At 49.9% G+C, this 27,002-nt stretch overlaps 3 protein-coding genes across 7 annotated transcripts; 1 reads left to right on the top strand and 2 right to left on the bottom strand.

Moving 5' to 3' along the window:
- Positions 1–138: 138 nt before the first annotated feature.
- GGA2 (golgi associated, gamma adaptin ear containing, ARF binding protein 2) lies at positions 139–9,844 on the bottom strand. 3 transcript variants are annotated; one of them, XM_030484354.1, is made up of 17 exons: positions 9,625–9,844; positions 8,903–8,987; positions 8,302–8,377; positions 7,720–7,818; positions 6,554–6,677; positions 6,049–6,152; positions 5,492–5,572; positions 5,186–5,323; positions 5,007–5,088; positions 4,209–4,328; positions 3,776–3,943; positions 3,469–3,524; positions 3,051–3,202; positions 2,381–2,550; positions 1,573–1,742; positions 1,136–1,246; positions 139–579 (listed from the first exon to the last, which is right to left on the bottom strand). In XM_030484354.1, the coding sequence occupies exons 1-17, from the start codon at positions 9,785–9,787 to the stop codon at positions 469–471; spliced, it is 2,010 nt and encodes a 669-aa protein (XP_030340214.1). In that variant the 5' UTR covers positions 9,788–9,844; the 3' UTR covers positions 139–468. The 3 variants fall into 3 exon arrangements, with proteins under 3 accessions (XP_030340214.1, XP_030340215.1, XP_030340216.1); XM_030484355.1 differs by having other exon boundaries at positions 8,478–9,457; positions 9,625–9,835; XM_030484356.1 differs by having other exon boundaries at positions 8,302–8,448; positions 8,903–9,829.
- A 34-nt stretch (positions 9,845–9,878) lies between these two features.
- On the bottom strand, positions 9,879–16,889 carry EARS2 (glutamyl-tRNA synthetase 2, mitochondrial). 2 transcript variants are annotated; one of them, XM_030484358.1, is made up of 9 exons: positions 16,791–16,889; positions 15,985–16,140; positions 14,997–15,186; positions 13,918–14,390; positions 12,966–13,074; positions 12,303–12,456; positions 11,930–12,060; positions 11,172–11,307; positions 10,212–10,600 (listed from the first exon to the last, which is right to left on the bottom strand). In XM_030484358.1, exons 1-9 carry the CDS (start codon positions 16,867–16,869, stop codon positions 10,517–10,519), a joined length of 1,512 nt encoding a protein of 503 aa, XP_030340218.1. In that variant the 5' UTR covers positions 16,870–16,889; the 3' UTR covers positions 10,212–10,516. The 2 variants fall into 2 exon arrangements, with proteins under 2 accessions (XP_030340217.1, XP_030340218.1); XM_030484357.1 differs by lacking the exon at positions 16,791–16,889 and having other exon boundaries at positions 9,879–10,600; positions 15,985–16,310.
- A 92-nt stretch (positions 16,890–16,981) lies between these two features.
- On the top strand, positions 16,982–24,245 carry UBFD1 (ubiquitin family domain containing 1). 2 transcript variants are annotated; one of them, XM_030483951.1, is made up of 7 exons: positions 16,982–17,247; positions 17,432–17,698; positions 17,782–17,990; positions 19,130–19,195; positions 19,404–19,509; positions 21,804–21,886; positions 23,160–24,245. In XM_030483951.1, exons 1-7 carry the CDS (start codon positions 17,220–17,222, stop codon positions 23,268–23,270), a joined length of 870 nt encoding a protein of 289 aa, XP_030339811.1. In that variant the 5' UTR covers positions 16,982–17,219; the 3' UTR covers positions 23,271–24,245. The 2 variants fall into 2 exon arrangements, with proteins under 2 accessions (XP_030339811.1, XP_030339812.1); XM_030483952.1 differs by lacking the exon at positions 21,804–21,886 and having other exon boundaries at positions 17,106–17,247.
- The last annotated feature ends 2,757 nt before the right edge of the window (positions 24,246–27,002 follow it).

Here is a 27,002-nt window from a genome sequence, read left to right as displayed (position 1 = left end):
CCCTCCCTGCAAACCGCGTCCAGCGGAGCGCAGAGCCCAGCTCTGCCTCACCGTGCTGCCTGCACGGAACACGTACACCCTGCTGAGAACAGCCCCGTCCCTGGCTCCCGGCAGCCTGACACGAGGGATGAGTGTTGGTGTAGGTTTACTTTTTAGGGTTTTAATTAAAAAAGTAATGGGGTAAAGGGAAAACTGGCCCAGAAAGCAGCTGGAGAGACTTGTCTGGGAGAAGCATGAAGTCTGCAGGGCTCTGCAGCAGCCTCCTGTAAAGCAGGGTCAGCTACAGGGAAAGGCCATGGCAGAAGCAGGTAGTTTACACCCCTCCGGCCAGACCCCAGCACAGAAACCAAAAGGAAGGAGGAGATGGCAGATTCCTACATTCCGGAGGCCAGGCCAGCACTGCTGGCACGCAGTCCCTCCCCACACACACAGCTAAGGCTCTATGGCAATGTCCAAGCCAGCTGAACTTCAGCTCCTGCCCCAGAGCTCTGCCTCCGGGAAGCCGGCCACCTCTCCCACCTCGCTGCAGGGCTGCACGCCTTGTGTGAACGTGAGTTTGTACCTCAGCCGGATGGGAGCCTGCAGAGAAAGGAACAGAGAGAGGCATGTCACGGCTGCAGAGTCCTGGGCCCCCTTCAGCCTCCCCCGTTGCTGCAGCGAGTCACCCTCTGAAAGGGCAGGGGAACACTTCAGCCATGCAGGAAGACCTCGATCGTCATAAGCTGTGTAAGGAGCATCAGGGAGACCTGTGCAAGCATCCCAAGGGTGTGCTTGGCAATTCCAGCCTGGCCAGCCTTTGTAGTGACAGAGGATTCCTTACACCAAGGTTTGGTGTCATGATCATTCACCAGTGCAACAGAACAGCTTGTGCCTGGGATGGCCTCATGTTCCACCAGCTGCAAACATCTGCACAGTGTCTCCCAGGAGCCATCTGCAGGTGGACTGAGGCAGAACTGCCCATTCAATCCTTTAAATAATAGCTCCGAAAGCTCTTTCTGTTGCAAAAATGTCCTCCCAGCACAGCCCAGGCTGCTCTGTCCCCGTGGATAATATTCTCCCATCTTTCATACAAACACCCCACTCGCTGCAGTCACACTCCGAGTGATCCACCAGCAGAATCAACCACCACACATACCTTGTGTGGATTGGAGAGCAGCAGGACCTGGGATACCATGGCAGGGGGGAGAAGAGGGCTGAAGGCAGGCAGCTCAGAACCGGAGGCTGGTTGTAACTTTATTGTCATGGTCTGAAAGGAAAAAACAAAAGGAATGCCTTTTTGTCCATGCTTGAAAAGGACTGGGAGTATTACCAAGCCACAGAGCTGGCTAAAGATGCACCAGACAGATGCTGTCATTTAACAAAAAGCACGTCTTTCCACAGCCTGTATCTAAAGGCAGATACTCCTAAATAGACAATTCTGTGCTGCAGGCCCCACCACACAACGGGTTCACCCTTCAGAAAACGAGTCCTGCAGTTTCCAATGAGCAAAGCAACTCCTAAGCAAGTGGTGAACCTTCTCCTCAGGACATTTAGGAGTTGTCCCACTCTCTGCTACTCGTCACAGGTTCTCACCTTTGGGACTGCAGCCTGGAACGCGATGTCCTTAATCGGCTGAGCTGATGTGCTCAGCATGGAAAGAACCATCACCAGCACATGTGGTCGGCCAGGAGCAGGGTCTCTCGAGAAGTGGAGCATAGCCTTGAAACCATTCCTATCGAACACAGTAAGTGGACAGATACCACCTGCCGGAGACAAGAGGAGACGCGTGGATTCCCCTCCCTTCTGAGGGCAGAACAGCAGAGACTGGATAAGGAGCAGCAAAAAGGAAACACTCAAACTTTTACTTCCTCCAGCAAACTCACAGAGCAAGCAGCAACACAGCACTGCCTGTGATTCACATCTCACCTCTAAGGCAGAGAAAGGCAGGAGAAGGAATCTGAATGTCTAAATGAGAGACTTAGCTGCTCAGATTTCAACAGTCAGCCAGAGATGTCAGGTATGGATCCAACAGAGATGCAACTCTTCGGGGCACACAAGACTTAGCCCCTTATGACCACTACCTGGTAAATCCACACCTGCCTATCACCATCCAGCCCTTCCAGAATGTGGTAAATCCTTCACTTGAGAGACTGGAGGCAGAAGACACAAGATTAGCCAGGGCAGGAGAGTCCCGACTGCCCAGTGGGGAGGACAAGGTCACTTCCATGGTATAATCCCTAGCACTTGCTCAAATTCTCAGGTACATTAAGTCCTTCATAGAACAGTCATTACTTTTCTCCAGCCAACCCATACAGCATGAAGCAACTTGGCTTGCTCCCCTGCAAAAACCACAGAAGAGCTCTAGCAAGCAGAGCTGGGACACAGAAATCATTGCACTTACTCGGTGTAATTGAAATTAAGGGGACAAAAAGGTTTTCTAGAGAAGCATCGTGGGAAGCTGGATGCAAAGAGGCAGCAGGCTTCTGCTCGTAGCCTAGACTGGAGAATGAGGTATCTGCCATTGAGCTATTTGGAAGATCTGGGAAGGGCAATGTCATTGGTGATAAATCCCTGGAAAGAAAAGCATGTAGAAAGCTTATATTAACTGGGGAGACTCCATGGTGTGTACCATCTTCTGCTGCATCCATATGTATCCCAATCCCTCATCCCTTTTAGGTATAAAGAAAGTACAAGCTTACACTCTGAGTTCTTGAGAAATGCAAGACCTGTCTCTGGGAGAGAGAATGAATGCCTGGAAACTACTTTGTCACAGTCTGCGGAAAGCTGGGAAAGTATTTTTTGAGTCACAGGTTATTGTAATGAGACCTGACCATAAGGTTTTCGTTGCTTTAGCTCAATATCACCTTGTTCCTAAGCCATGGTTCCTGACCCTGGTGGGCAATTACACAAAGCTCCATTAACAGGTCCATAACAATGCTGAAGAGCCCATGCACGGATGGACAGCTTGCCATCCCCAATGAGTGTAGCTGACAGGTTTCCCTAAACCTCACTGCTGTAAAACAGGATTCCCCATCTCCACAGTCAGACTGAGTTATGCAGAGTTTGCTTACCAAGATAACGTCCGGCTGCTGGAGGGTGGAGAGAGCTGATCAAGCAGGCCCTGAAGTTCATTCTTCTCTGAACAGGCGTCTTCCCAGCCCTCCTGCAGTCCCAGTATTGGAGCAGCACTTACAACTTCACCATAGCCATTGTGTACAGCAGTCTGAAAAACAAGCACTTCTGGTTCATGCATCAGCAAAAATCCTCTAAGAATCACCTCTGTTTTAATAACACTACTTAAAGCAGAAATAAGTATGAGTAATCTGGTTGCAAACTGTGACTGAGAAACTCCTGGCAGAGCAGGAGGATTCCAGTTTCCCTTCAGAACAATGTAGTGTAACAAAGGCTGCCAGAGAAAGCTAGATCAAGAATCACGTCTGATTTTTGTCCTTTGTAACTTATGGACTTAAGTATCTGAGGATCACTCACCTCTGCAAAGCCAAAATCGGGAGGTGGTTTCTGTACAACAGGAGAGTTGCTGAGATCTAAGAAAGATGCCAAGATGCCACAGGTCAGTTACAGAAAACAAGGGTTTTCCACCGGTTCTTCCCTTCTTGTCTAGCAGCAGTCTGGCTACAGACTAACACCAGTAAAGGAACTACATTCTTGAAAACTCATGGCTGGAAGGGTCTAACTTCCTCCTAGGGCCAACATTAAAGCCAAGTTCTCCTGTTTGCATTAAACCCCACGACCCCTGGCACCAGGGATAACACAGCACTGAATTGCACAGACAAACCTAATGACTTCAGCTCCTCCTCGAGCACACAGGCAGAGGTGGTGCTGCTGTGGCGGGAGGTGGTGGTTGTATTTGCAGACCGGTCTGTGGGAGACTGGGACATCGCCTCCAGCTCGGAGAAATCGATCAATGTGTAGCTCTTCGTGCGCCTTGGGGGTGGTTGGTGTGCTTGGAAATAGGAGAAAGAGTTAAAGAGACATCTCCTGAAAGGAACAGTGTATTTACAGCACAGGCGTGCCTGAAAGGACTCACAGGGGAAGAACCTCAGGAATATTTTCTATCAACTATATGTAAAAGAAAACAATGGCTGCATAATAGTTTATACATCCAGTGTTACAGGGTTTTCTCCACATTTATTCTCCAAGAAGCATTTCCCTTCCAAACCCCACTCACGCTGATGTGCAGGAGCAGATGCTCATGGAACACTCTTTACCTGGTGCCTCCGCAGCGCTGGTGACTGGACCTCCTCCAGCCCCATCTTCATGGCTGGCTACGACCTGCCTGTACTGTCTGAGTGCCTGGATGAGCTTGTCATTGGCCTGCAGTATCTCAGCTGGAAAACACGAGGAGAAACACAATATTAACGTTCTAACACAAAGTTCAACTTCACCCACAGACCTTCAACCTTCTCACTCACAACACGGAGTTCACAAGTGAGAAAAACATGACTCACCATAAAAATTGTCAGTTAAGATCTACTTCGTGTGAGTTTCTGGAGACTCAAATTCACTTAAAACTAGCTTAACTTACTTCAAAACTTTTTTAACTTGGTGGGTGAATGTGGTACTGGGTACCCTGAATAGGACAGGGCAATCACCCTCTGATATAGTGTGTGGAGTTCCTACTGAGGGCTGCGATGGGCTGATGGAGCTCAAGGGTCTCATCTCTCCTGAGGCAGTAACAAACCCATCAAACTTACAGATGAGGGGGTGAGATCTTCTCCCTTCCTGGGGTAAAGACCTTGTTTACATGACAGCCACCGTGGCTGGAAGAAGCGGGATTCACTATTTAACTTTGGGCTTTAAATGAAAATTAAGAGTTTCCCTGGAGAGGAGTTGGAGGAGACTTAAACCACTTCCATGGGGGCATGGCGTAAAGGTGAAACGGAAAGCTCTGCCAGCTGGGTAGCAAGTGCCAAAGCATTCCCTCTCTCAGGGAAGGGCACACCCCACTTGTTAAAGCAAAGATGAACTTAACTGCAAAGAAATGCAAGGACAGTGTTGGCTCTTACCTAGAGCCTCATCGTCATCCACTGTCTCACTGGCAAGGCGAAAGAGCAGCGGCCTGAGCTTCTCACAGCGTTGAAACAGAGTCTGTGGAAGGAAATGTTGCACATCATTGCCCAGGAGATCTCAGACACCCTCACAGTTCTCTGTCTCCACAATCACCTGCAGGAGAAAAAGCATTTACCTGTAGGGTCTCCTGGTCAGATCTGGATAATTCTTGTCTCTTGTAGTTTTTTAGTAATTCTTCCATATGTTTAACGTTCTCAGAAACCTCACTGATGGTGGTCACTCTTCTGGACACCTGAGCTGACTTTTCTTGTTCCTGTGATGACAAATGACATAAAGGTAGATGATGATTTGGCTAATAACAGATCCTGAAAATCACCCCTCCTCTGGGCAGCCCTATGTTCAGGAACAGGGGTCCTGGTAACAACTTGAACTGCCAAGTCACCTCCCACCCAGCACAGCTTCTGACCCAGGGGCTGCCCACCTCCTTGATCATGCTCTTGATCAGACGGTTGGCAGCCTGCAGGTCCTCAGAGTGGTTGCTCTTCAAAAGCCTCGCCAGGAGCTGTTGAAGGGAGAGCATGGGACAGCAGTGAGCAGCAGGCTCCAGGCACACACCACGTAAGAGCAGATACTGAGGCACCCACTGTTGGAATAGTTTCTATAATCCTCGAAATAGGTGGGCTCTTGTCCCATCATCTAATCCAGATTATATTGCTGCCTTCTGCAGCTGCCTGCACACACAGTCTGGGTGTTTTGGGAACGGGAACTCTGGCTCTGCAGAATTTCTGTAAGGGGAGAAACCCTCCCTTGGGAATGTTTAATAGAAACTGATGTTTTCCTGTAAAATGTTTCACTTTTACTAGGCAAAGACTTCTGACAAAGCATCAAAGAATTCTCTGCTGTTGTACAGCAGAAACCATCAGCATCATTCTAAAGATACTCTGTCTGAAACAGCCAAAGCTCCCAAAGTGTGAGTGAGCCTCTTTTCTCATCAATACAAACCAGAGAGGGGGTAGGCATGAAACCCCAAAGGTTTACCTTGGATTTCTCTTCATCTGTGTCAAAAATAGAAGTCTGAGGTCTTGGAGAAGGGGGAGGTAAAATTCTGTCTTCTGGAAATTTGGGGTCTTCTTTTACGATTCCTGCAATGGATAACAACAGTTGTTCAGTGGTAACTGAGCTGCTGAAACACTCAACAGTGCATTAGATTTTGCACCTATTTCCTTCACCCCTCCCCAGACCTTTCCTGGAAGAGAACTCCAGGGCAGAGATCCCTTTTCCCTGCACACCAGTGGTGAGCACTGTGAGAACAGAGGCCCAAGGCCAGCCCGCTCTTTAGCAAGGCTGTTCCTTGGTACATCTCTTTAAACAGTTCCATGCACCCTTAAGGACCCCAACAGCCTGCAAATGTGACCTCGGTCCTCTTGTCCTCACACAATGTTTTACGAAAAGCTGAGTCACAAGCTGAAGAGGACACGTCTCTGTGGTCTCAAACCGTGCCACTTGGAAGGCTAAAAAGGAAACTGAAATAGCAGAACTAAACCTTGTTTCTTCAGCATCTGATAAGCATCCTGGATTTTAGCTTCCTGAGGAAACCAGACTGTCCAACTGAATATCACTTCTGTGACTCTCAACTTGACTTTTGCTGAAGACCAGGTTCCATAGTACTGAAAACCAAACAAAGATAGCAAAGTTTAAAGCTAAAGAAGCGGAGCCAGGTTGAGCATCTGGGTCTAGCCCCGCGGTATCTGTGTGCAGAGACCAAGTAGCAAATAGATTCCCAACACTTCATTCCCCGTGTTGTCAACTGGGTTTCTTGCAGTGTAGGAAATAGTGTGGATAGCTGTGGCTGTAAATACAAGGAATGCTAATAAGTGTATGATAATTACATAAATATTATATGACAATCAAAATGAAACCATTTCAGAACTTCTCCGATCAGTTATTGGTTCTGAAACCAAAAGCAGGTTGTTCTATTTTAGTGAAATCAGAAACGAAAGTTGTCTCTTTTCAGCATCTGGCTCTTCTCTGATTTCTCTCACTGTCGCCTATGAGCACTCGCTTTAATGTATTATAAAACCATCAAGAATGGCAAAAGCCACAAACAAGGCGTTTTAAACTCGTTAAACAATACCTGCTCTGTCAAGACAGCAAACAAAACTGCAGTGACACACTGGTTACACTGTGCTGTTCCACTGAAACACCTTTACCAAACCTGGCACGGAGAGAAGCTGGTTTGCTGCTCGGTTAAACAGCCCCCTGAAACCAGCTCTTTGCAGCTCTGCTGTCGAGGTGATGTCACGGAAAATGAAGCCTGTGCAAGTGGCAAATGTCTGTGGGACCCACTAAAAGGGAAGTCGGTTACTGGGTTGCTCAGAAGGGTATCTAAGAAAGCCCCGGGCCTGCTCTGCGATGCAAACGGGAGCAATGCAGGGCAACCACAGGCTCTGATAAAACAGGTCTCCATTTCTCATCCTGACATGCGCTGCCGGGGGACCCAGTGCATTCCCTCCCCACCAAGGGAAAAGCTTTTCACAGAGAGACCTGGCTGACACCTTTTACAGGGGGTTCACATCCAGTCCTGACACGTGGAGGCACAGAATGAATTCTGCTCTACTTCTGTGCAAGATTCATTCTAAGTTTTCATACCCAGCACAAAGCAAACAGCCCGTCCCACCTACAACATGCAGTGGGACCATGACCACCTACCTTTGGGGAAAGCACTTTGATCAGCTCATTCAGAAACCTGAACTTTGCTATTTCCCTGTGAAATCTTTCACCGCAGTTATTCACACAGGTCTCCAGCACCTGCAGAGAACAAACCAGACGCTGCACACACAAGCCTTGGGGAAAAACTTTGCCATTATAATACTGAATCTAAGAACTTTCTGGCACTGCACTCACAGACATAAGATACTGAGAAAGCTGTGCAGCAAGAACATGTATTTTTCCTTCGTCCTACTTAAGCAGCATGTTTAAGACCATCTGCTCTATTCTACACATCATTAATAACTTTTGGACCACTGGCCCTGTGGTGGGACCCCAGGTCAAACAGCAAGAGCTGCAGACCACTGAAACCCCTCTGCAGAGCAACAGGGGAAGGAACAGCAGCAGTCCTCCCTCTGGCACACCCTGGTTTCTGGATTCCTTGTGCAATGGAAAGTTAAAAGGGAGAGACATCGAAAGGGAGAGACATCCAAGAGAAAAAGAAGAGACAACTATAGTGCCTCTCCCCCCAAACTCTATTGCCAAGTTACTGCTGCCTCTCTGCATGTGGATGAAAGCACTTACTGTGAGCGCGTGGAGAGCTTCCATCTCCTGAGGTGACTGTATCTTATGTGCCAGCAGCCTCGGTGCAAGCGATGGGCTGGGGAGCAGCAGAAGCAAGTCAGACAATGCACAAGTTCCCAAAAAACCCCAAATGCTGCTGATCTTGTGCTGCAAAGAGCAAGTGCTGGATTGAGAACCTGGTACATGGCATGAACACACGGGTGTCTGCTCTGAAGGAAGAGCATCACTAAGCTTTGACCAGTTTAATTAGTTCCTGCTCCTTCCCACAGAGCGCAGACTGTCAGCTGGGATGTGGGATCTCCCACCTCTCTGAAAGGAAAAGCAGAGGCTGAGCTCACCCAGGGCCTCCCTGCAGATCCCCACCCCAGGATTCCTTGGCCAGTCTCCCAAGAGGCTGGTGACAGAGCAGCAGGGGTGCAGCAATGGACATCAGAGCCCATTCCTAGACACCAGCCTCCCCACACCACAGACACTGGGGAGCAGCAGAGCCCAGCCAGCGCTCCCAGCTCTGTCCCAGGCCCCATTCCCTGCAGCCGTGAGGGAAGCTCAGAGCCAGGCACCCAGCCAGGAGCGAACCCCAAGAGCCGTCTGCCTGCCTTACCCGTCCGTGTCAGCGTTCACCTGGTCACAGAACCGCTGGATGCATTCCCAGTTTTCCTCGGGGATACCTGGGTCTGTCGCTTTATCTTACACAGGAAACAAAAAGAAAGGAAAATAGCCTCAGCGTGAGAGGCGTGTGAGGGCACAAGGAGGAAGGGCACAAGGCAGGAAGTGGCTCCGACCTCCCGCTGCTCCCGGCTGCTTTAGGGCTCTCCGTAAACCGGGCAGAAATGGAAGACACGGGACAAGCTGGTACAAAAACCTGCCTAAAAAGAGTCCTGAGGGGACACTCGGAGTCAAAGTCAGGCAGGAACGGAGGTGTTGAAAGCAGCAGCACAACGTTCCTTTTAGCACAGAGCATGAGAAACTTAAAACCATTTCCAGGCAGCTCTCCCAGGACCGGACAAGCTTTGCTGTGCAGGAACAGAGGCACAGTTCACCCTTTTGCAACAGGGCTGCACAAGTGCCCGTCCCAAAGCTCTGCATGGCTGGATTGAGAGAGTCTTCTTTGGCTTTATCCACTCCCCAGTCCGGAGCTCAAACAGCGTAGGCAGGACTGAGGACAACGAAGGACAGGAGGGACAGGGAGTGGGAGAGACGCAGGAGGTTAAGACAGCCCCCATGAACATCACCCTAAAGGGGCTCCGTGGAGGAGACGGGCCCTTCCCCGCGGAGCTGAGGCTGCTCCGGTGCCCTCCCGGCCAGGCCCCCGGCCCCACTCACTGAGCCACCGCTCCAGCTCCGTGACACTGGCCATGGGCTTTGGCTGCTGCTCCATCCCGCCGGAGCAGGAAGCAGATCCACCCCCACTCCTCGCACACTGCTCGCCCGTGGGAAGCCCACACGTTTTCCTGGTGTGGGAGTGCACACCGTGGGCCGGGCCCATAGAACTCCCACCCCACGAACACACCCCCCCCAGCGGCTCCTCCCCTCACTGGGTGCGGAGCCAGCGCCGTGGGCGAGAACGGAACCAAAACTCACCACGTTCATTTAATCATTAAATCATCATCCAAAAGGGGAAAAACCATCCCAGTCCCCTGGTCAGGGATAGCTTGAGCAGAACCATGCGCATGACTGTTCACAGGAAGCAGTCTCCTTCTCCAAGCAGCTTGGGGCTGCTATAATACACATACTATATGTACACATATTTATACATATGTACATAAATACCCTCCCCAGGGTATCTGTGGGGACCTATGCAGTCATAGCTGTAGGTACCCTGATTGCAAGGTCCTCTCCAAAAAGAGACCGATCGCTGCAGACGAACCGTGCCCGTGTCAGAAACACCATTACTCTCTGTCCATGTGGCCTGAATTTAAACAGCGACAAACATCTTGTTCTCCCAGCCTGCAAACCAGGCTATTTGCATGAGGTGACAGCAGGAGGATGGACCTCAGTCTGTGTCTGGTTCCGCTCCCAGACAAAGTGGCTTATGCTTAGTGCAGATACATACAGACCTGGACACACCACGGTGACACCTGCCTGGTCTAAAGCTCAGCTCATCTGATCAAAGATAATCACGTCGAGATCAAACACTACAGGTCTGGGACACCAACGGGTGCTGCCTACACCATCCGAGTCCATGGGCTGGCTGCCAGGTCATTCCTGTCTGGTATTAGCTGGACAGGGCTTTGTGTATCCGTCCACACACTTCTTTGGGTCCCAAAGTCACCATCATCTCAGCAACGCTCGGTCCATGCTGCAAACACAGAAGTCATTGCACAGATGGAAACTTACACTTTTCAGCACGTGCTTCTGCATCACCACGGCGGAAGCGATAGAGTGATGAGCTACCAGACTGCTGTTAGACCAAGGGTGGGGGTTTATTACCAAGCTCAAAACAAGGCTTTGGGGTTTTTTTTCCCTCCTGAAGTAAAATACTAAGCAAGAGTGGTCAAAGTGACCCAGAAGGATTGATGCCAGAGTGTAAGCCAGGACTGGGTTTGAAGAACTTTAGTAAAACCTGGGTTTGATCTACGTCAAGGCAGGTTGCACATAAAACCCCAGTTTTGCCCAACACCTACAACGCTGCCAACACTCCCTTCAGCTTCTCTGACTTCAGATCTGTGACTAGCACATTCATGCTTTGACAACTTTTGCCTGAGACTTTCAGAACAGCTCTTTCTTCCAGAACTGCTGTGTATCAGTGCATTTCCTTTAACAGGAACTGCTGCCAGTTGTCGTGAGATGTCAGGTACCCGTATCTGCTATCAGAGATAAGACAGCTGATAAAAAAAGAATGTCACAGTCTCAGAATGTGTATGTTTTACCTGCTGCCCACTGAGAGCCAAGCGAAGGAGCTGCATCATGTTGCTGTACTTTGTCTCTTTGATTTGCTCGTGGAGGCTTCTCAGGTCTTTGTTCAACTCCTCCATGGTCAAAACAGCCGCCTGCCTTGTCATGAGCCTTTAGGAGAGAAGATGTCCTCACAGTCTAGGGACACACAACCCGCAGGATTCCTACCCAGAAGTGACTGGTTCAGCAAAGCAAGCATCAAGTTTAAACCACAGAATTATGCCAAGGACCTGGAAAACCACAGGAAAAGCAGTAATTCTGATTTCTTCTTTAATAATCTGATTTTCAGAGATGCAGGAGCCATCACTGATACTGCTCCACTGTAGGTAGCAGTACTGTTAGCCCTCCAGGATAGTGCATATTCCAGCATTTAAATTACCATCATGTGGATCCAGTGACAGTGACAAATGACTGAGAGCAACCAACTTTACAGAGAGCTGGAAAGAACAGCTCAGTTTGCAGATACTGCCACCTCCATCACTCCCAAAACTGATTTCCAGGGCTCATTTCAGGCCAGATGTGAGATCTGAACTGGAAAGGTGGCTGACACACCACCCGCCTAGCTGCAAGGGGGGGAATAGCAGAGGGACATGGCCCAGAAGGACTGTCTGCACATCCCAAAGTAGAGCAAATTAAATAAGAGCTATGAGCATTCCCACATCACTACAGCAGCCAAGAGCAATGCTCTGGGGTGGGCAGGCGGCTGTGCACAGGGCTGGGAAGAGACACTTACCCTAAGACCAGTTTTCCTATTTCATCTACTTCTGCAGACATAGTTTGTAGCTGCTCTCGGGACACTGAGGGTCTGACCCACAGGTAAGAATAATCACTGGACACCAGATTCTTCAGGAAGCTTATGTGACCCTGGAGAAAGAGAGCAAAGCTGTCAAAGCCAAGGGTTAAGCTGTGGGGGACGCAAACCTGTTCAGTCTGAACCTCACGACCAGTTAAGGAGCAGTGGGGTGCTGGCAGCCAGTGTGCACACCACCACTGGAGCTGCAGGCTGCACAGCTCTGGAGCTCAGACCAAAGCAGGACCCAGCTGAGTCTCATCCAGGAATGGCACAAAGCCCCAGAGCAGTGACACGGTGCCACCACTGCTCCTACCTTTCTCAGCAGGAGGACTCGCTCCACGTAGTCCTTTTCTAGAACCTCTTGATCCACTTGTTGCTCCCCATAGGCGTGCTCCACCAGCAGCTGCAGCTCTCTGACCAGCTTCTGTCGCAGCCCTTCGTTCTCTATGTGACGGCTGAGGTGAATCCTGCAACAAAGAAAGCTGCTTTTGGATTGCTTTGGGTTAGACTGAATCAAGTCATCCCAAGCTCACATTTACCTCGTAAACCTGCAGAACTGTTAGAAAAGTAGCATTAAACCACATTCTACAACAAAGCATTTAGCTCTCATGCATCACAGTGAATGAAAGATGTGATAACTCCTAGCAGCAGAACGTCCTTGTAGCACACGAGTGTACTTGCAGAAGTCGCCTCTTTTTAGATGCTATTCTGAAACTGAACCTTGCATCCCCCTAACTACACCTAGCCTCTGCCTAGGTGTTCACAGTGTTCCTGACACCAGTGTCCAAGCACAGGACAGGAGAGGAGGTGGGAACAGTGCAAGCAGGCATTTTCACTTCGCTGTAGCACAGCCAAAAAGCTGCTGCACAGAGACCACGCCTGACCCAATAAAATCTCCAGGCAGAGCCAAGTGCTAGGAATAAACTCTCACTGACGTACCCATTATCACGTTTAAAGTTACCACTGATATTTTCACCTGTTGAATTCCGGAAGCTTTTCAAGATCCAGGAGGGCAGAATGGGTGGTAATTCTGTCTATTTCAAACTGCGAGATCAGCTCCTCCAAGGTCCTCCCCATCTGGTTCTCTGCAAAAGAAGCCCACAGGGGAATGATTCGTGTCCGCTCTCCCCAGAGAAGCAGCAGCACTGCCTGGCATCGCCAGCTCAGGCGCAGGGCTGGGGCAGCAGCACACCCCAGGAGGAAGCAGCACAGGAAAGCCCCTTCTGCAGTGCCAGCAGCAAGCAGGACGCACCCTGGCAAACAGGAGGGAACTGGCAGCAGGTGCCAGAAGCCGCCCTCTTCCCAAGAGCAGGCTCTGCCAACTACTGGCGAGGAACTGGAAACTGGGACACTCTGCTTGGCTGTTACCTTCCTCGGCGGAACAGCCCTTGCATCAGTCAGCCAAAAAGAAGCAACTCTCAGCCAAGAGGCTTCACTGCCCAAGAAAGGTTTGATTCCCAAGCAGAGCTCCCGAAACACAAGTTAATTTGTGATCCCACGCAGCAAGAGCAACAAAAGGAGACATTGACTCAACTCCTCGTGGTCTTTCAGGTTAAACAAGAAGTGTGACAGATGTCATACACGACACTGCAGTTATTAAACACAGAATACAAGTTTTCCCAAGAGGTCACAGACAGTTTCTTCACCTCGAGATGAATTCTTGTCTCAAGTGGGAGCTCATTATGGGTCAGACTTGATTTAAATGGCTGCAGAGAGGCAGAAAGATTCCCACCGCCCCAGCACACCAGCCAGCCCTTCACAGGAGCTCTGCAGAGCCCTGGTAGCATTTCAGTAACAGGCTGGTCGCCCGAAACCTGTTTCCTGACCCCCTCAAACACTGTCAAAGTTCTCGGCTATTAAAACAAACCTAACCCTGTCCCCAAAGGCAGCATCATGAAGCACCCTTGCGAGTGCCCTGTTGTCTCTACCTGCGAAGCCCGAGCCACAGTTGGTTATGATGTCCAGCAGAGCCTCTGGCAAGTAGCCATCCCGAGCAAAGCGCTCCAGGAAGATGTCCCCCTGCCTTTTGGACAGCTTGCCCCCATACTTGTTCAGAAGCAGCGGGAGGTGACCGAACTGAGGGGGATCCCAGCCAAAGGCTCTGTAGAGAAGGAGGTGCTTGGACGTTGAAGTCAGCCACTCGGTTCCGCGCAGGACGTGGCTGATGCCCATGTGATGATCATCCACCACGTTCGCCAGGTGGTACGTGGGGAAGCCGTCGCCCTTGAGGATCACCGGGTCACCCTCCACCTCAGCCACTTCGTGCTTGGTCCAGCCATAGACCAGGTCCTGAAAGGGTTCCACCCCCTTCTCCAGCCGGAAGCGCACCACCCAGTCGAGGCCCTGCGACAGCTTCTCGGCCACTTCGGTGGGCGTCAGGTGCCGACACCGGTTGTCGTACCTTTGAGGAGGGAGAACGAAGGCCTCAGTTCAATACAGACAACCCCAGCAGCCATTTTACATGCCCAAAACTCTAAACTGACCCCAGGATTTTAGCTGCAACCTGCCCACTGTGTGGCCAGTCAAACTACCTCATCTCTGGCCATCACTCCCTTCAGCCTCTAAGGGTTAATCATAGAATGGTTTGGGTTGGAAAGGACGTTATGATCACCCAGTTCCAACCCCTTGCCACGGACAGGGACACCTCATACTAGAACACGTCACTCAAGGCTCTGTCTAACCTGGCCTTGAACAGTGCCAGGGACGGAGTGTTTACCACTTCTCTGGGCACCCTGTGCCAGCGCCTCAGCACCCTCACAGTAAGTAATTTCTTCCTTACATCTAACCTGAACTTCCCCTGTTTCAGTTTAAACCCACCACCACTTGTCCTATCGCTACAGTCCCCAATGAAGGCCCCTCTCCAGCACCCTTGTAGCCCCCTTCAGACACTGGAAGCTGCTCTGAGGTTACAGAAGCTCCTCTCTCTGCGGGCAGTGAGATCACAACCCTACTAAGTTCTGCAAGCGTGCAGCACAGCGGGTGGGACCCAGCAGCGGGGGGGTCCTACCGCGGGGTCTGCTGGCTGCGCAGAGCCTCCTTCTTCAGCAGGTCGAGGCGCTGCGGGGTGCAGAAGCAGCGATACGCTGCGCCCCGCTCCAGCAGCTCGCTGCTCGCGCGCCGGTACAGGTCGAGTCTGCGCGACTGCTGGTAGGGTCCAAAGCAGCCGCCGCGGCGAGGGCTCTCATCAGGGGGAATACCTGAAACACCGGCACAACGGCACTGAGAAAGGCAGAGTGAGCCCACCACGGGAGCACGTGCAACGGAGGTGGAACAGCAAGGCTCTAGGGAGCATCCAGAGAAGGCTGCTGCTCCAGGGCAGCCAGCTAACAGCACCTGCACAGCACAGGAGGCAGATTCTCCTGGACTCAGAAGACAAACAGCAGCCAACGTGATCAGAATTTGGAGTATTGTATGTGAAGAAACAACCAAAAGTTCCCAACATCCACCCTTTTTACAGTGAAAGACACTAATACTGCAGAAATGCAGTTGAGATCTTGGCCAATTATTTTACCTACTCTAAATTTACTACTCAACAACTAAGTCCTAGCTCCTCAAATGTTACCTACCCATTAACAGAAGCACCTGGGATCTGGCTTGACTTTATCACAACTCTAAATTCACCCTCACACAGATCCCCTTTAGCAAATACTCCATCTACAAACAGTTTATCCATTTACAGTGAGGTCTGTCAGCTCCAACGTCTGCCCTTTCCATCACATCTCTCAGGCACCTTTGTCACATTCTGCCACTTGCACAGATGTGGATCTCGCTCCACTGCAGACAATACAGCCAAAAGCAACCAACCCAGGACATTTGTTTCTGCTCTACATGCTTCCAGTGGGACTTCCCTGATGCCCAGCTGTAGGAATAACTACATTTCAGCTAATTCATTGTCTGAAAGGCTGCACAGCTTCTACTGTGCAAAACACTCAGTGTCAGTGCTGTTAATTGCTGAGGCTCTCAGTAAGTAAAAAATGAAAGCTGTCTGTGAGTACCTGCCCAATCCAGCATGTCTTCTATTCCTTCTGCAGCTCCAGGCACCACTCGGTTTTGATCCGTATCCTCCACTCTCAAAATAAAGGTCCCTTGGTGCTTTTTGGCAAAAATGTAGTTGTACAAAGCAGTGCGAAGGCCACCCAAATGCAGAAAACCTGTCACCAGGGAACCAGAGGAGAGAGTCGGAACTGAGGCCCAACAGGGATTTTCCAGTATGGGTTGAAAGGGCATCAGGCTACCTGCGATGGAAACTGGTACCGAGCACCGGCTGGGCAGGAGCTGAGCTGCACGGCCCTTGTGGGCCCTTGGCATGGAATAAGAGCGGCCCAAGCCCCTACTGAAGTGATCTGGACACCACTTTTATCACAGAATCCCAGCCTGGTTTGTGTTGGAAGGGACCTTAAAGCTCCTCCAGTTCCAGCCCCCTGCCACGGGCAGGGACACCTTCCACTAGAGCAGGTTGCTCCAAGCCCCTGTGTCCAACCTGGCCTTGAACACTGCCAGGGATGGGGCAGCCACAGCTTCTCTGGGCACCCTGTGCCAGCGCCTCAGCACCCTCACAGGGAAGAGCTTCTGCCTCAGAGCTCATCTCAATCTCCCCTCTGGCAGGTTAAAGCCATTCCCCTTGGCCTGTCCCCGCAGGCTCCCATCACTTGGCGCCGGGACACCCCGTTTCCGTGTTGTTTCACAAGACGCGGCGGCATCGAGCGGGGCCCCGGCGGGGCTGCAGGTACCTCCGGGCCCCGCCCGCGCTCGGGTGCCCGAATTCACGCTTTCCACCGCAAAGCGCTGTGCGCGGGGTTACCTGTGGGGCTGGGCCCGAACCGCACCCGCGGGCCCCGCTCCCGCACCGGCCCCACCGCGCCCCGCAGCGCGCGCGCCATCCCGCCGCGCCGACCACGTGCCCGCGGCCGCTACTTCCGCCCGGGCGCTCCAGCCAATCACCGGGCCCGCCGTGATCGCGGGGGGGGCGGAGCTTCCCTTAAAGGCGCCACCACCCTCCTGCTCCTCCCGCCAGCACCGGCGCCTCGGGAGGGCCGGGGGGAGCCCGCGGGGAGCACGGCACGGCCCTGCCCGTGCCCCAGTACCGGGGCTCCGGGGCGCGACCTGTGGGGCCCGCACCGCCCCGCGGGTAGGGCAGGGCAGGAGGGGCCGGGCTACGGCAGCCGGTGAGGCTCATCAGGCCGCGGCGGCGTTTCCCGGCGAGCCCCGCGGCACATTGTACACAATCATCATGGCCGCCGCCGCCGCCGCCGCCGATGGTAGGAGCCCGCGGTCCCGGGGCCGGGTGGCGGCGCGGCGCGGCGCGGCGCGGGGCGGGGCCGGGCCGGGAGGGGAGGTGCCGGTAGGGCGGGGCGGGCCGCGGGGCGCGCTGCGGCTGGACGCGGTCGGTCGGGCCGGGGCGGTTTGCCGTTGGCCGCGCTCTTCCTGTGCGCTCGCCCCCAGGTGCCGAGGAGCCGGGCATGGAGGCGGAGGCGCCGGAGCTGCCGCTGGGCTGCAGCGGAGAGGGTGGCTCGCCGGCCGCGGGGACGTCTCCGCAAGGTGAGGAGCGGCGGGATCCCCCGCAGGCGTCTGTCAGCAACGGCGGCGACGCGGAGGGCGGGCGGGAGCTGGTGGAGCTGAAGGTGATCTGGAACAAGAACAAGTACGACGTGAGGTTCGCGCTGGACAGCACGGGCGCCGAGCTGAAGCAGAAGATCCACTCGCTCACAGGTCTGTCGGGGCCGCCGCCGCCGCCCGCGTCTCCCCCTGCCGCTGCCTTCGGCCGGGTCGTAACCGCTGTTCTTGCCCCTTAGGCCTCCCCCCTGCCATGCAGAAAGTTATGTTCAAGGGACTTCTACCGGAGGAGAAAACGTTGCGGGAAATCAAAGTAACGAACGGAGCGAAAATCATGGTGGTTGGCTCCACCATCAACGACGTTTTGGCAGTAAATACACCCAAAGAAGCTGCTCAACAGGAGGTCAAAGCTGAAGAAAATAAAAAGGAGCCACTTTGCAGACAAAAGGTTGTTAATGTCTCACTAATTCCTGGCGGGGGGGGGGGGTTGCGCGGTTCTTTTGTGATTGTCTTTGGGTCGTGTTCCTTCCCAGAGCAGGCTGGGGTTCGTGTCTCATAGCCAAGAGATAGGGCTCAAGGCTGAGGAGTTCTAGCAATGGAGGAATGTTTAGGCTAGCAGAGCTCTGCAAGATACCACTTGTGCTGGTGCCAGGCCCAGCTCAGCATTTCAGATAAGAAATGGTAAATAGGAGAAATATTTTGTGGTTGTTAAATGAGACAGTCTAGATGAATTCTGCCTAAAAACTTAGTAATTTTTATTGGTGTAAAAGAATTTGTTCTCCAAAAACTGCGTTTAAAACGAACACCAAGAGAGCAGCTCCTTCAGCTGTCCCAGCACTGAAGGGAACGTGGATGTTCAATGCTCCTCTCATGCCTTGAAGTGCTGCCTCTGAGCAGGAGGTGCAGAGCTGTGCAGGGGGCTTGCTCTAGTGCAGTGCTGCGGTTGTGGGGCTGAGGAAGGGTTTTCAGCTTGAGGCATTACCCTTCCCCCAAATAAATGTGATTAAAACTTGGGTAGCTCATCCTTGAACTGCAACCTTCATGAAACATGCTTTTGTTTTTCTGTAATTTATCATAGTTCACGTTCACTCTAAGTTCCATCATTGCTTAAAGGTACTCAGCAACTTACAAGCTCTGAGCATGGTTTTCTTAGTTACTACTGCTCTAATCTGTTCTGGTTTGTTGCTGTGTTGCAGTATGTTGCACTATCACATATGGGGGGTTCTGCCATTCACTGGATATAACACTTGACTGTCAAGACTGTCTTGCTAAATGCCAACTATGTGATTCAGCATGTCTGTTATTAAAGGAGGACTTTAATTTTTTTATAGATAGATATATTAGAATATGTATATTGTAGAAGGGATGTTACCCTTTGCTTTATACTGGGGCTCTATTCATTTATAGCGTTTCTTTAGACTGTCCCAGAAAGTGCTCAGTTAACTTTGAAAATTAACCATTTCCTGTGTGATAAGTGACTGTGAGTAGTCCATAGCTGTCTCTTAGTGCCGGGGGGTTACAGACAAGGGGGCAGCTGGAAGCTCTGCTGAGTTTCTGTGAATTCTGACTTCTGCTTTTATGTTGCAGCAACACAGAAAAGTATTGGATAAAGGCAAACCCGATGATGTGATGCCTTCTGTTAAAGGTGTTCAGGTAAGTAAATAAGTGCTTGAGACATTGTTATGATCAGGAAAGAGACTCTTTTTTGTGGTTTGAGACCTTCCTTTGCTGGTTCAGTTGTTCTTCACTATCTTAGCAGGAAACTGGAAATATGGATCATCCTGATGCTTAAGAAGTGAACCGAATGTAGCTTTTTCTGTTCAGGTCTTTCACCTTGACTTACTGTGTTCCCTCTCTGCAGGAGCGCCTGCCAACAGTGCCATTATCTGGCATGTACAACAAGTCTGGAGGGAAAGTCAGATTGACCTTTAAACTTGAGCAAGACCAGCTATGGATTGGTACAAAAGGTGAGCAACTTCAAAGCCCTGAGATGAATAGTGGGTAATGGGGCTAGAAGCGAATTGTGTGACCTTGAAATAGCTCCTGGTGTGACTAAATTGTGCTTAGGGAATAACGTTGGTGTTGCAGTACTTCAACGTTAGATTTTGCTTCCTCTTCTCAGATGCCATTTACCCAGATCATTGGCTATTACTTGATATTTTACTTGTGTTCTTGGAAAACCTGAGTTCAGTTGTGCCAGCGGAGGAATGCTCCAATCTGCTGTTCATAGCTGCAAACACACATTACAATATTTGGCATTTCTGGCCTATTTCAAAAGCACTTCTTAAACATTGGTTTGGTGCCAGCATCCCACAGAGGCTCAATGACTTGGCTGAGGCTCGAAAGGGAATCTTAGAACTGGGATTAAACTCGAAGTGCTGGCATCTCTGTCATTATCTGTCCTTCCAACCAAAATTAGCTGGGTGTCTTGTTTCAGTGATGTATAAGTGCAGAGACTCTGGCCTGTGCTGCTGTGCAGAGGAATCAGTTTACTGTCTTGAGTGGTGCCAGGAGGAGCTGAACGTGCTGTGGTGCTAACGTGCATGGCTGAGGGTGTCTCGGGTCGCCCCTGCCTCCAAGGGAAGCTCTGCTCCTGTAGTTTGACCAGGATGGGCAATATTAGAGTGATGAGCAAGAGGAAGAGAAGTGCTTGCTCACTGTCCCAGTAAAGTAACCTGGTTGGATGGTAATAGTAGCTTTGGATGGCACGTCCAGCTGCCACGTTGTTTCCAGAGTAAGCAGAAATCTCTGAAGGTTTTGACCTTTCCTTTGTAGGACAGACTTGATTGTGAAGACTTTTGTGGCTTTAAAACCTCCGTTGGTACCAGCTGCAGTGATTTTTCTTCTGGGCTAAGTGGTGGAGCAAGACACTGGGGGGCTTTTTTTGCCTCTAAAGGTTGGGCAGGCAGGTACTTACATTACTGATAGTGTGTTCTGAACACATGCTTAGTATTTAGATCATTTCCTTCACCTTCTAGATGAGTTTCAAGTTTAGTATTTCTGAAGTGTTCTAGATCAGTGTTTCTTAAGCTGTGAAATTTCTTCTTGTAGTCATCTGCCTTTCATGTAACCTGTTTCCCTACTTCCCCAAATTAGCAGCAGCTTGCTCCCTCTAGGGAATGGTTGTAATTGCTGGCTGTTGTTGGGAAAGCTCCTTCCTGCTCTGAGAAATCCATGGCAGACGCCAGCACGTAAGGGCTGGAATAAACCAACTGGGTGTTAACACTCTTTGTCACTTGCTAGTCCTGGGAAGTTGAAACTGATTCTTCCTCCACGCAGCCTCCCTGTGCTTCACAGGTCGCTTTGTGCAGGGTTTGTGCAGCCTGAGGTTTGGTAGAGGCAGATGTTTCTCAGTTGCTCTGTCAGAGGTGTTGATAATGTGGATTTGTCTGTTGTTGAGGTACTGTGAGGAGAGTTGGTTTGTGGGATGCTAAGTGGGTGCAAAGTAAGATTTTCCTCAACGAATGAGCATTGTGAGTCTGAGTGGGGTAGATCAGAGTCAGCTCAGTAATTTTACATGGACACTGAAAGCTGGAACTGAAAGGAAGGGTCTTGGAGTAAGTCATATAGAAATGAGGACACAACTGAGAGAAGCCTGCCATGAACCATATTCTTTGTCATTTCTTGTTGGGTACCTCTGGTTGACATTACTTTGTCACGTAATTGTAGGCATCTTTATTTGCAGTTTCTCTTTGTTGCTTTCGCTATTTACTCATTTTTCCTTCCCTGTGCTTTTATAGTAACAGTTGAACAGTGCCTCAGGGTAAAACAGGAGGAGGCTTTCGAAGGGCTCTTTAGCCTGTCTTCATTCAGCTTCCAGCCTTGTCATTGCAGGAGAGCTTAGTACTGACCTGTAGAGCTTAGAGCTACCCTTGGTAGTCAGTCCTGAATATTCTTACACCTGGGCCAGCCTTTACTATAGTGAGTAATCCTGATGGTCCAAGTGGAGTTCCTTATGGGGAAGCATTAAATAAAGCCAGGGTGTCCCCATCACTCAGTTTAGGCTTGAATCAGGTACACTGAAGTACTTCATGTGATGCAGAGACCTAAAACATAAGGAATTGTGGGATCCAGTTTTGGATTTCTGGGGAGTACGTGGTGATGTGGACAACGGGCTTCTCAGCAGCAGTATCCAAAGTTCACCCAGAGGAGACTGCTGATATGAGGAGCTTTTGGAGGTAATGGAGGTGGTATTTGAAATTAATATGAACTACTACTGCATCATATGTCAGAAATAATACTTTGATCAATTTTAATGTAGAGAGAACAGAAAAGTTACCCATGGGGTCCATTAAAAATGTGGTGAGTGAACCTATTGAAGGACATGAGGATTATCACATGATGGTAAGTAATGTCTCTCCTTTAATATATCCAGTCTAATTACTTCATGCAAATACATGAAGCAGGGCTTTTAAGACAGAGGAAGTTGGAGGTGGGTAGTGATAGCAGCCTCATGTGGTGTGAAGATGGGAATGTGGACATGGTGTGCTGTCAGCGTAAATATTTTGGGTGGCGTGGTGGTTATCTGCTGCTGTGTGGAAATCTGGGCTGGTTTCACACAAACATGAAGTGCTTGAGCATTGTCTCGTGTCTTCTGTCTGGCGACAGTGTTAGCAGAAAAATGCTCACAATACAGCTCCTGATTTCTTAGTGGTATTTCCCTGTATCTAGTTTATTTCTGGTTTCTGTTGCAGTTGCAGAAATGACACATTTACATAAACAACAGGCCTTGCTGGAGGTTAAACAAACAAATAGTGATTTGATGCTGTGTATTTTTCCCGTGTGTGATTTTCTGAAAATCTGGCTCAGGGTCTAGAAAAGTAGCACATTTAAGAAGAAACCTCTGCTAATTGCTCTGAATTCTGGGCTGTCTCTTTTAATCCATGGGGGGTTTTCGAGCTCTTGCTTTCCAAAGTGCAGTAATAACTTCTAATGCTGAAATAAGTTCCTTTAAATAAGTCTGTTTCCTTCTTTAGGGGAAGAACAGGGAGATGTTATACCCTAAAATCATTGTCTGCAGGAGGGTGCTGGTCTAGGCTTTGTCAGATACTGGGGTTTTGATCACCCACGTGAGAAAATGCCCTCTTCAGAGTATGCCACAATACACTCTTACCCTAAGGCAAGGGTAGAGGTAACTGGCTGCCGTGGTGCTCCTCGACTATGAGCACTGACATAAGCTGAGAACAGGACATTCTATCTGAATGTGAAATTCCATTAAATCTTATGACTATGGAAACATGGTCATTGTCTTTTGTTCTTGTTTGGCTTCTCAACTCTGTGTGTTCCAGTCAGTTCTTTAGAGACTTGGAGTTATGCTTCAGATTCTGTCTTGCAGAATAGTTTCCTCATGTTCTTGAAACCAGCCAAGAGCTTTTGTTGCTGCTGTGCTATCATAAGAGGGAAGAGCTCCTCGCTTTTAACCGGTACTTTGCAGTTCTCATTTCTCTGAGGAAGCTTTTCCAATTGCTTTCCAAGCAACAGGAGCTTGCACCAAGTGTTTGAAGGAGCTGGTGGGTGCCGCAGACCTGGCTGAGTCCGCGGTGGTCGGGCTGTACCTGCCCGCTGGTGTGAGCTCTTTGTTTCCTGTTTGTAAACGTTGTCATTTTTGACTTTACAGGCATTTCAGCTGGGCCCAACAGAAGCGTCTTACTACTGGGTCTATTGGGTACCAACTCAATATGTTGATGCAATCAAAGACACGGTGCTGGGCAAGTGGCAGTATTTTTGAAAGCACGCTCACCTCTGGCACAGGAAAATGACACAAAGCAAAGGACACTGCTGGGAGAGGCCTCCGACATCCCTGGATGTGACAGTCCTGGAACTTTATTAATAAAACCTGATAAACGAGGCATTGAGGGAAGCCAGAGGTGATGTTCTTTCACCATTAGTTTACTTTTAACTTAAAAATTTCACCATCCCTTTTCTGCAGTCAGCTTCAACCATATTTAAAGCAAATACAATGGAAATCAATAAATCTTAATTCACAACGTATCGTGTGTAATACACTTAAATCTGCTGAGAGTTGATCTTCCAGTTTAGTTTTGAAAAGAAAATATGACGATGTATTATCGAGGATTTTTTACATGGTTTGAACAAAACCAGATATTTTCATAATCTTTCAGTTAGACTTAATTTCGTGACTTGGTTGTGACTGAGACTTTCAGAAGCTGGTTTTTTTTTAAGAATAAACTTTAAGCAGTATGCAAACTGATGCTCAGTAAAGCCATATTCTGCGGCCCTTTGGTTTCAGGTTTGACTCTTTGGTAGCAAAACTAATGTTTTCATTATTATTTTAACCCAAAGATGCCCTGCTTTGCTCCCTGCTTTGCCCTTGTTTTCCACACCAGACGCTCTGGGTTGGTACTCCATGTAGCATGTTTGGAGCAGATGAACACCACTGTGCTGCTTCCCGCTCCCTTTCATGCCACGTTAGTTGTTCCCCTCCCACCCTGCACCTCGCTGCTCCTGTCCTGCCCCCAGTGCTCTGGTGTTGGAGCATTTCCCTGAGCCTGCATGCTGTGCTCCAGAGTCCTTCTGCAGCAGTCGCAGTGACACTCACCCGTGTGACTGACAAACCCTCCCGAGCTGCATCGTGCTGCCGGATGAGTGGGTGAAGCAACAACTCTGGCCTTGGGAGGGAGAGAACCAAAGAGACCTCCCTGCCCTGATGGGGAGGAGAGATGCTCAGATGCTGGTTTGGACCCTGCATCACTGCAGTAGTCTTGTGTCCTGGATTTGAAAATGTATAGTGATGTTATTCAGTGAATCCTGCCCAATTCAGAATATCATCTGTCCAGCAACTGATCTCTTGAAATTGAAATCACCTTTCAGTTTTTCTCTGCTCAAGTTTACAGGAAGCTCTTGCCTCTCGTCCTGTCTGAAGCAATGCTCCTCGCCTTTGGCCTGTGACGTTCTGCGTGTCCTCTCAGCCAGCCACGTGCCATTATCTCAGGTTTTCTGATGGACCTTTCAGTCCTGAAAAGGTGCAGACCCTTAGCAGATAGTGCTGGGCAGTCAGGCTCAATCCGCCTGGCTCGGTGTTAAACCTGCATCAGGCAGGTCGCTGTTTGTTGTAACCCTCTAAACTTGACAGTGCTCCGTGCAAGTAGCTCAACCCTTTGTGAACCCATGGAGAGGCCTGTTGGGAATAGCTGGTCTCGGTGTGCTCCGTGTCATGTTTTCTCTTTCCTTGAAGCAGCCCAGTTGAAATTCAGCAGGTGCAAATTCCCAAATGAGTATTTGTTTTGTTTTATTTGAGAGTCTGGGAGAAGCATTCACCTTATGGTATGTGTTACGATTACGTATTTCCCTGTAAGCTCTTGATAGCAACATAAGCAGCTTTTGTTTTGTATTTTCAGTTAGACCATCCATGCAATGCAAATCTTAGAGGTGTTTTGTATCCTACCTGTAAACTAGTGATGTGCTTGTCACTCTTGTAGCTTGAGGTGTTTCCTTTCTGTACACAAGCCAGCAGCAGCGTGTCCTACCCTACCTGCACTGAGATGGGAGCAATTCCTGTCGGGTCCCCAGAGCGGCTCGGAGCAAGCGGAGCAGGCAGTGGAGCTGGAGTGACTGAACTGGAGAGAACATTGCACGCTGAACGCTGCTGCCACGCTTCTGATTCTCCCGTTGCCAGTCCTGCTGTTCAGGCACAGATTTAAACTCCAGGACCTGGTTGAGAGTGTATGCACTGCAGCGTAAAGAAAACTGGTGCCATCAGCTTTTCCTGTCCCTTGGGGTCACCTTTGCTCTCACCATCTTGGTTCTGTGACTATCAGCTCCCACTTGCTACCTGGCTTGTCTGGACCTGTGCATCTGCTCATGTTCTGTTTTCCTTCCCTATCTCCTTGCAGTGTGCTCTGGAACAGGGCATGTATCTTGGTTCCAGCTCCTCCCGGAGCTCTGGTGTGCCCATGCTGGCTGCAGTGACCAGGGTGAGCACACTCCGGTGCTGCAGGAGAGCAGGTACCTGTGAGAGCGCCACAGACACAGGGCAATGTGCCACATTCCTGTCTGCTCTGTCCCAGGGGCGCAATTCCTCTGCATCCCATGCAGGTACAGCTGCTCATCTCAAAGGGAACTGAGTAAAAGCCCATTGGTTACAAAGCAGGGTCAAACATGGAGAAGAGAATACTATAAACTAAATGTGACCCTGTTCAGGTGCTTCTTTTCAAGTTGATTTTTATTTGAAAAATGAAATTGTTTCATTCTTTTGTTCTATGTGCAAAGTTTGAATTAAAATACAGGAAAATGATACTTATATAAAATGCTTCAATTGGTGTGTGTTGGCTCAATCTAGTCGGTTTCTTGGGAGTTCTTTGAAATGAATATTCCAGCTGAACTTAGCAGCCCTGCTTCTAACATCCTTTCTCTTTCAGAACAATGGGGAGCTCTGTATCTTCTGGTGTATCTGGGAGGAGTCCTGCCACGTCCCAGAGCTCCCCGCATGAGTGTTGTGGCTCACCTTGGTGCATCCCTGTCCTTCTCCATGCCCAGCACTGTGAGTTCCAGTATTCCCTCCAATATTGCAACCATAAACAGCTCCTGGCGTCGTATTGCCTTGGGAATGCTGCAGCGTGTCACTAAACCTTGCTTGGGTTGAGTGGACACTATCTCGCAGGAAAATCTTGTATTACTCACAAGTTCTTCATCTCAAGTTTAAGATTAAAGTCAATGATTAATTTCCTTTAATAGCACTGTTTGAGAAGTGTGTAACTGGAATAAGGAGCTCGCAGTGATGGGAGAGAAAGGGATGTGAATTCAAAGAACACGGTAAGAACCTGTTCACACAGAGCGGCTGTAACAGTCACACACAGCATCAGGCTGCCCGCAGCCCGTGTCCATGGCTTTCCCATGCTCCAAGGGCTGAACTGAACTGCTTGTGGTGATGGTGTGTGGTGTTGGGGTTAGTCCCAGGTGTTCCCACTGTGAGGCCTCTTGCCAAAATTCCTCCTTTTGTTGACTTTTACTCCCCCTGTAACTTGTTTTTTTCCACACGGAGCAATTCCCATTCCCAGTTTTGTCCCTCACCTTTCCCCACATGTTAGGATCAGGTCCTCAGCACCTTGTTTTGTTCATTGCTGTCCTCGTCACGGGGAAGGGAAGAGGGGACCAGGAGACCCGTATCAAGTCTTGTCTGAAACCTGCGGCCATCTTCCCTTCTAGCCAAGGCCTCTCTTTCTGTGGCCCCTGGAAGTTCACTCTGTCTTACCTGGACTCGAAGCAATTCAGTCTCTGGTTTTATATTCAAACAAAGTCTTAGCTATTCGTGTCCACTGCAGATTTATTTGAATGGAACATGTAAGTATCATGTCTTATGGTATCTTTAACTAGTCTGTTGCCTATTTCAGGGGAGGGAGATGACAAACGCTTAGTCTTAGACTTGCACTGGAGCATTTTTTCAAGTATAGCCTTGCCTGGTTATCTCGCTGGTTTATTCTGTAAGACCAGTCTTACGGAT

Source organism: Strigops habroptila, chromosome 4, assembly GCF_004027225.2.
Source record: "Strigops habroptila isolate Jane chromosome 4, bStrHab1.2.pri, whole genome shotgun sequence".
NCBI classification, from domain to species: Eukaryota; Metazoa; Chordata; class Aves; order Psittaciformes; family Psittacidae; genus Strigops; species Strigops habroptila.
The sequence above is the reverse complement of the archived record's forward strand: the minus strand, read 5'-3'. Positions and strand labels throughout refer to the sequence as shown.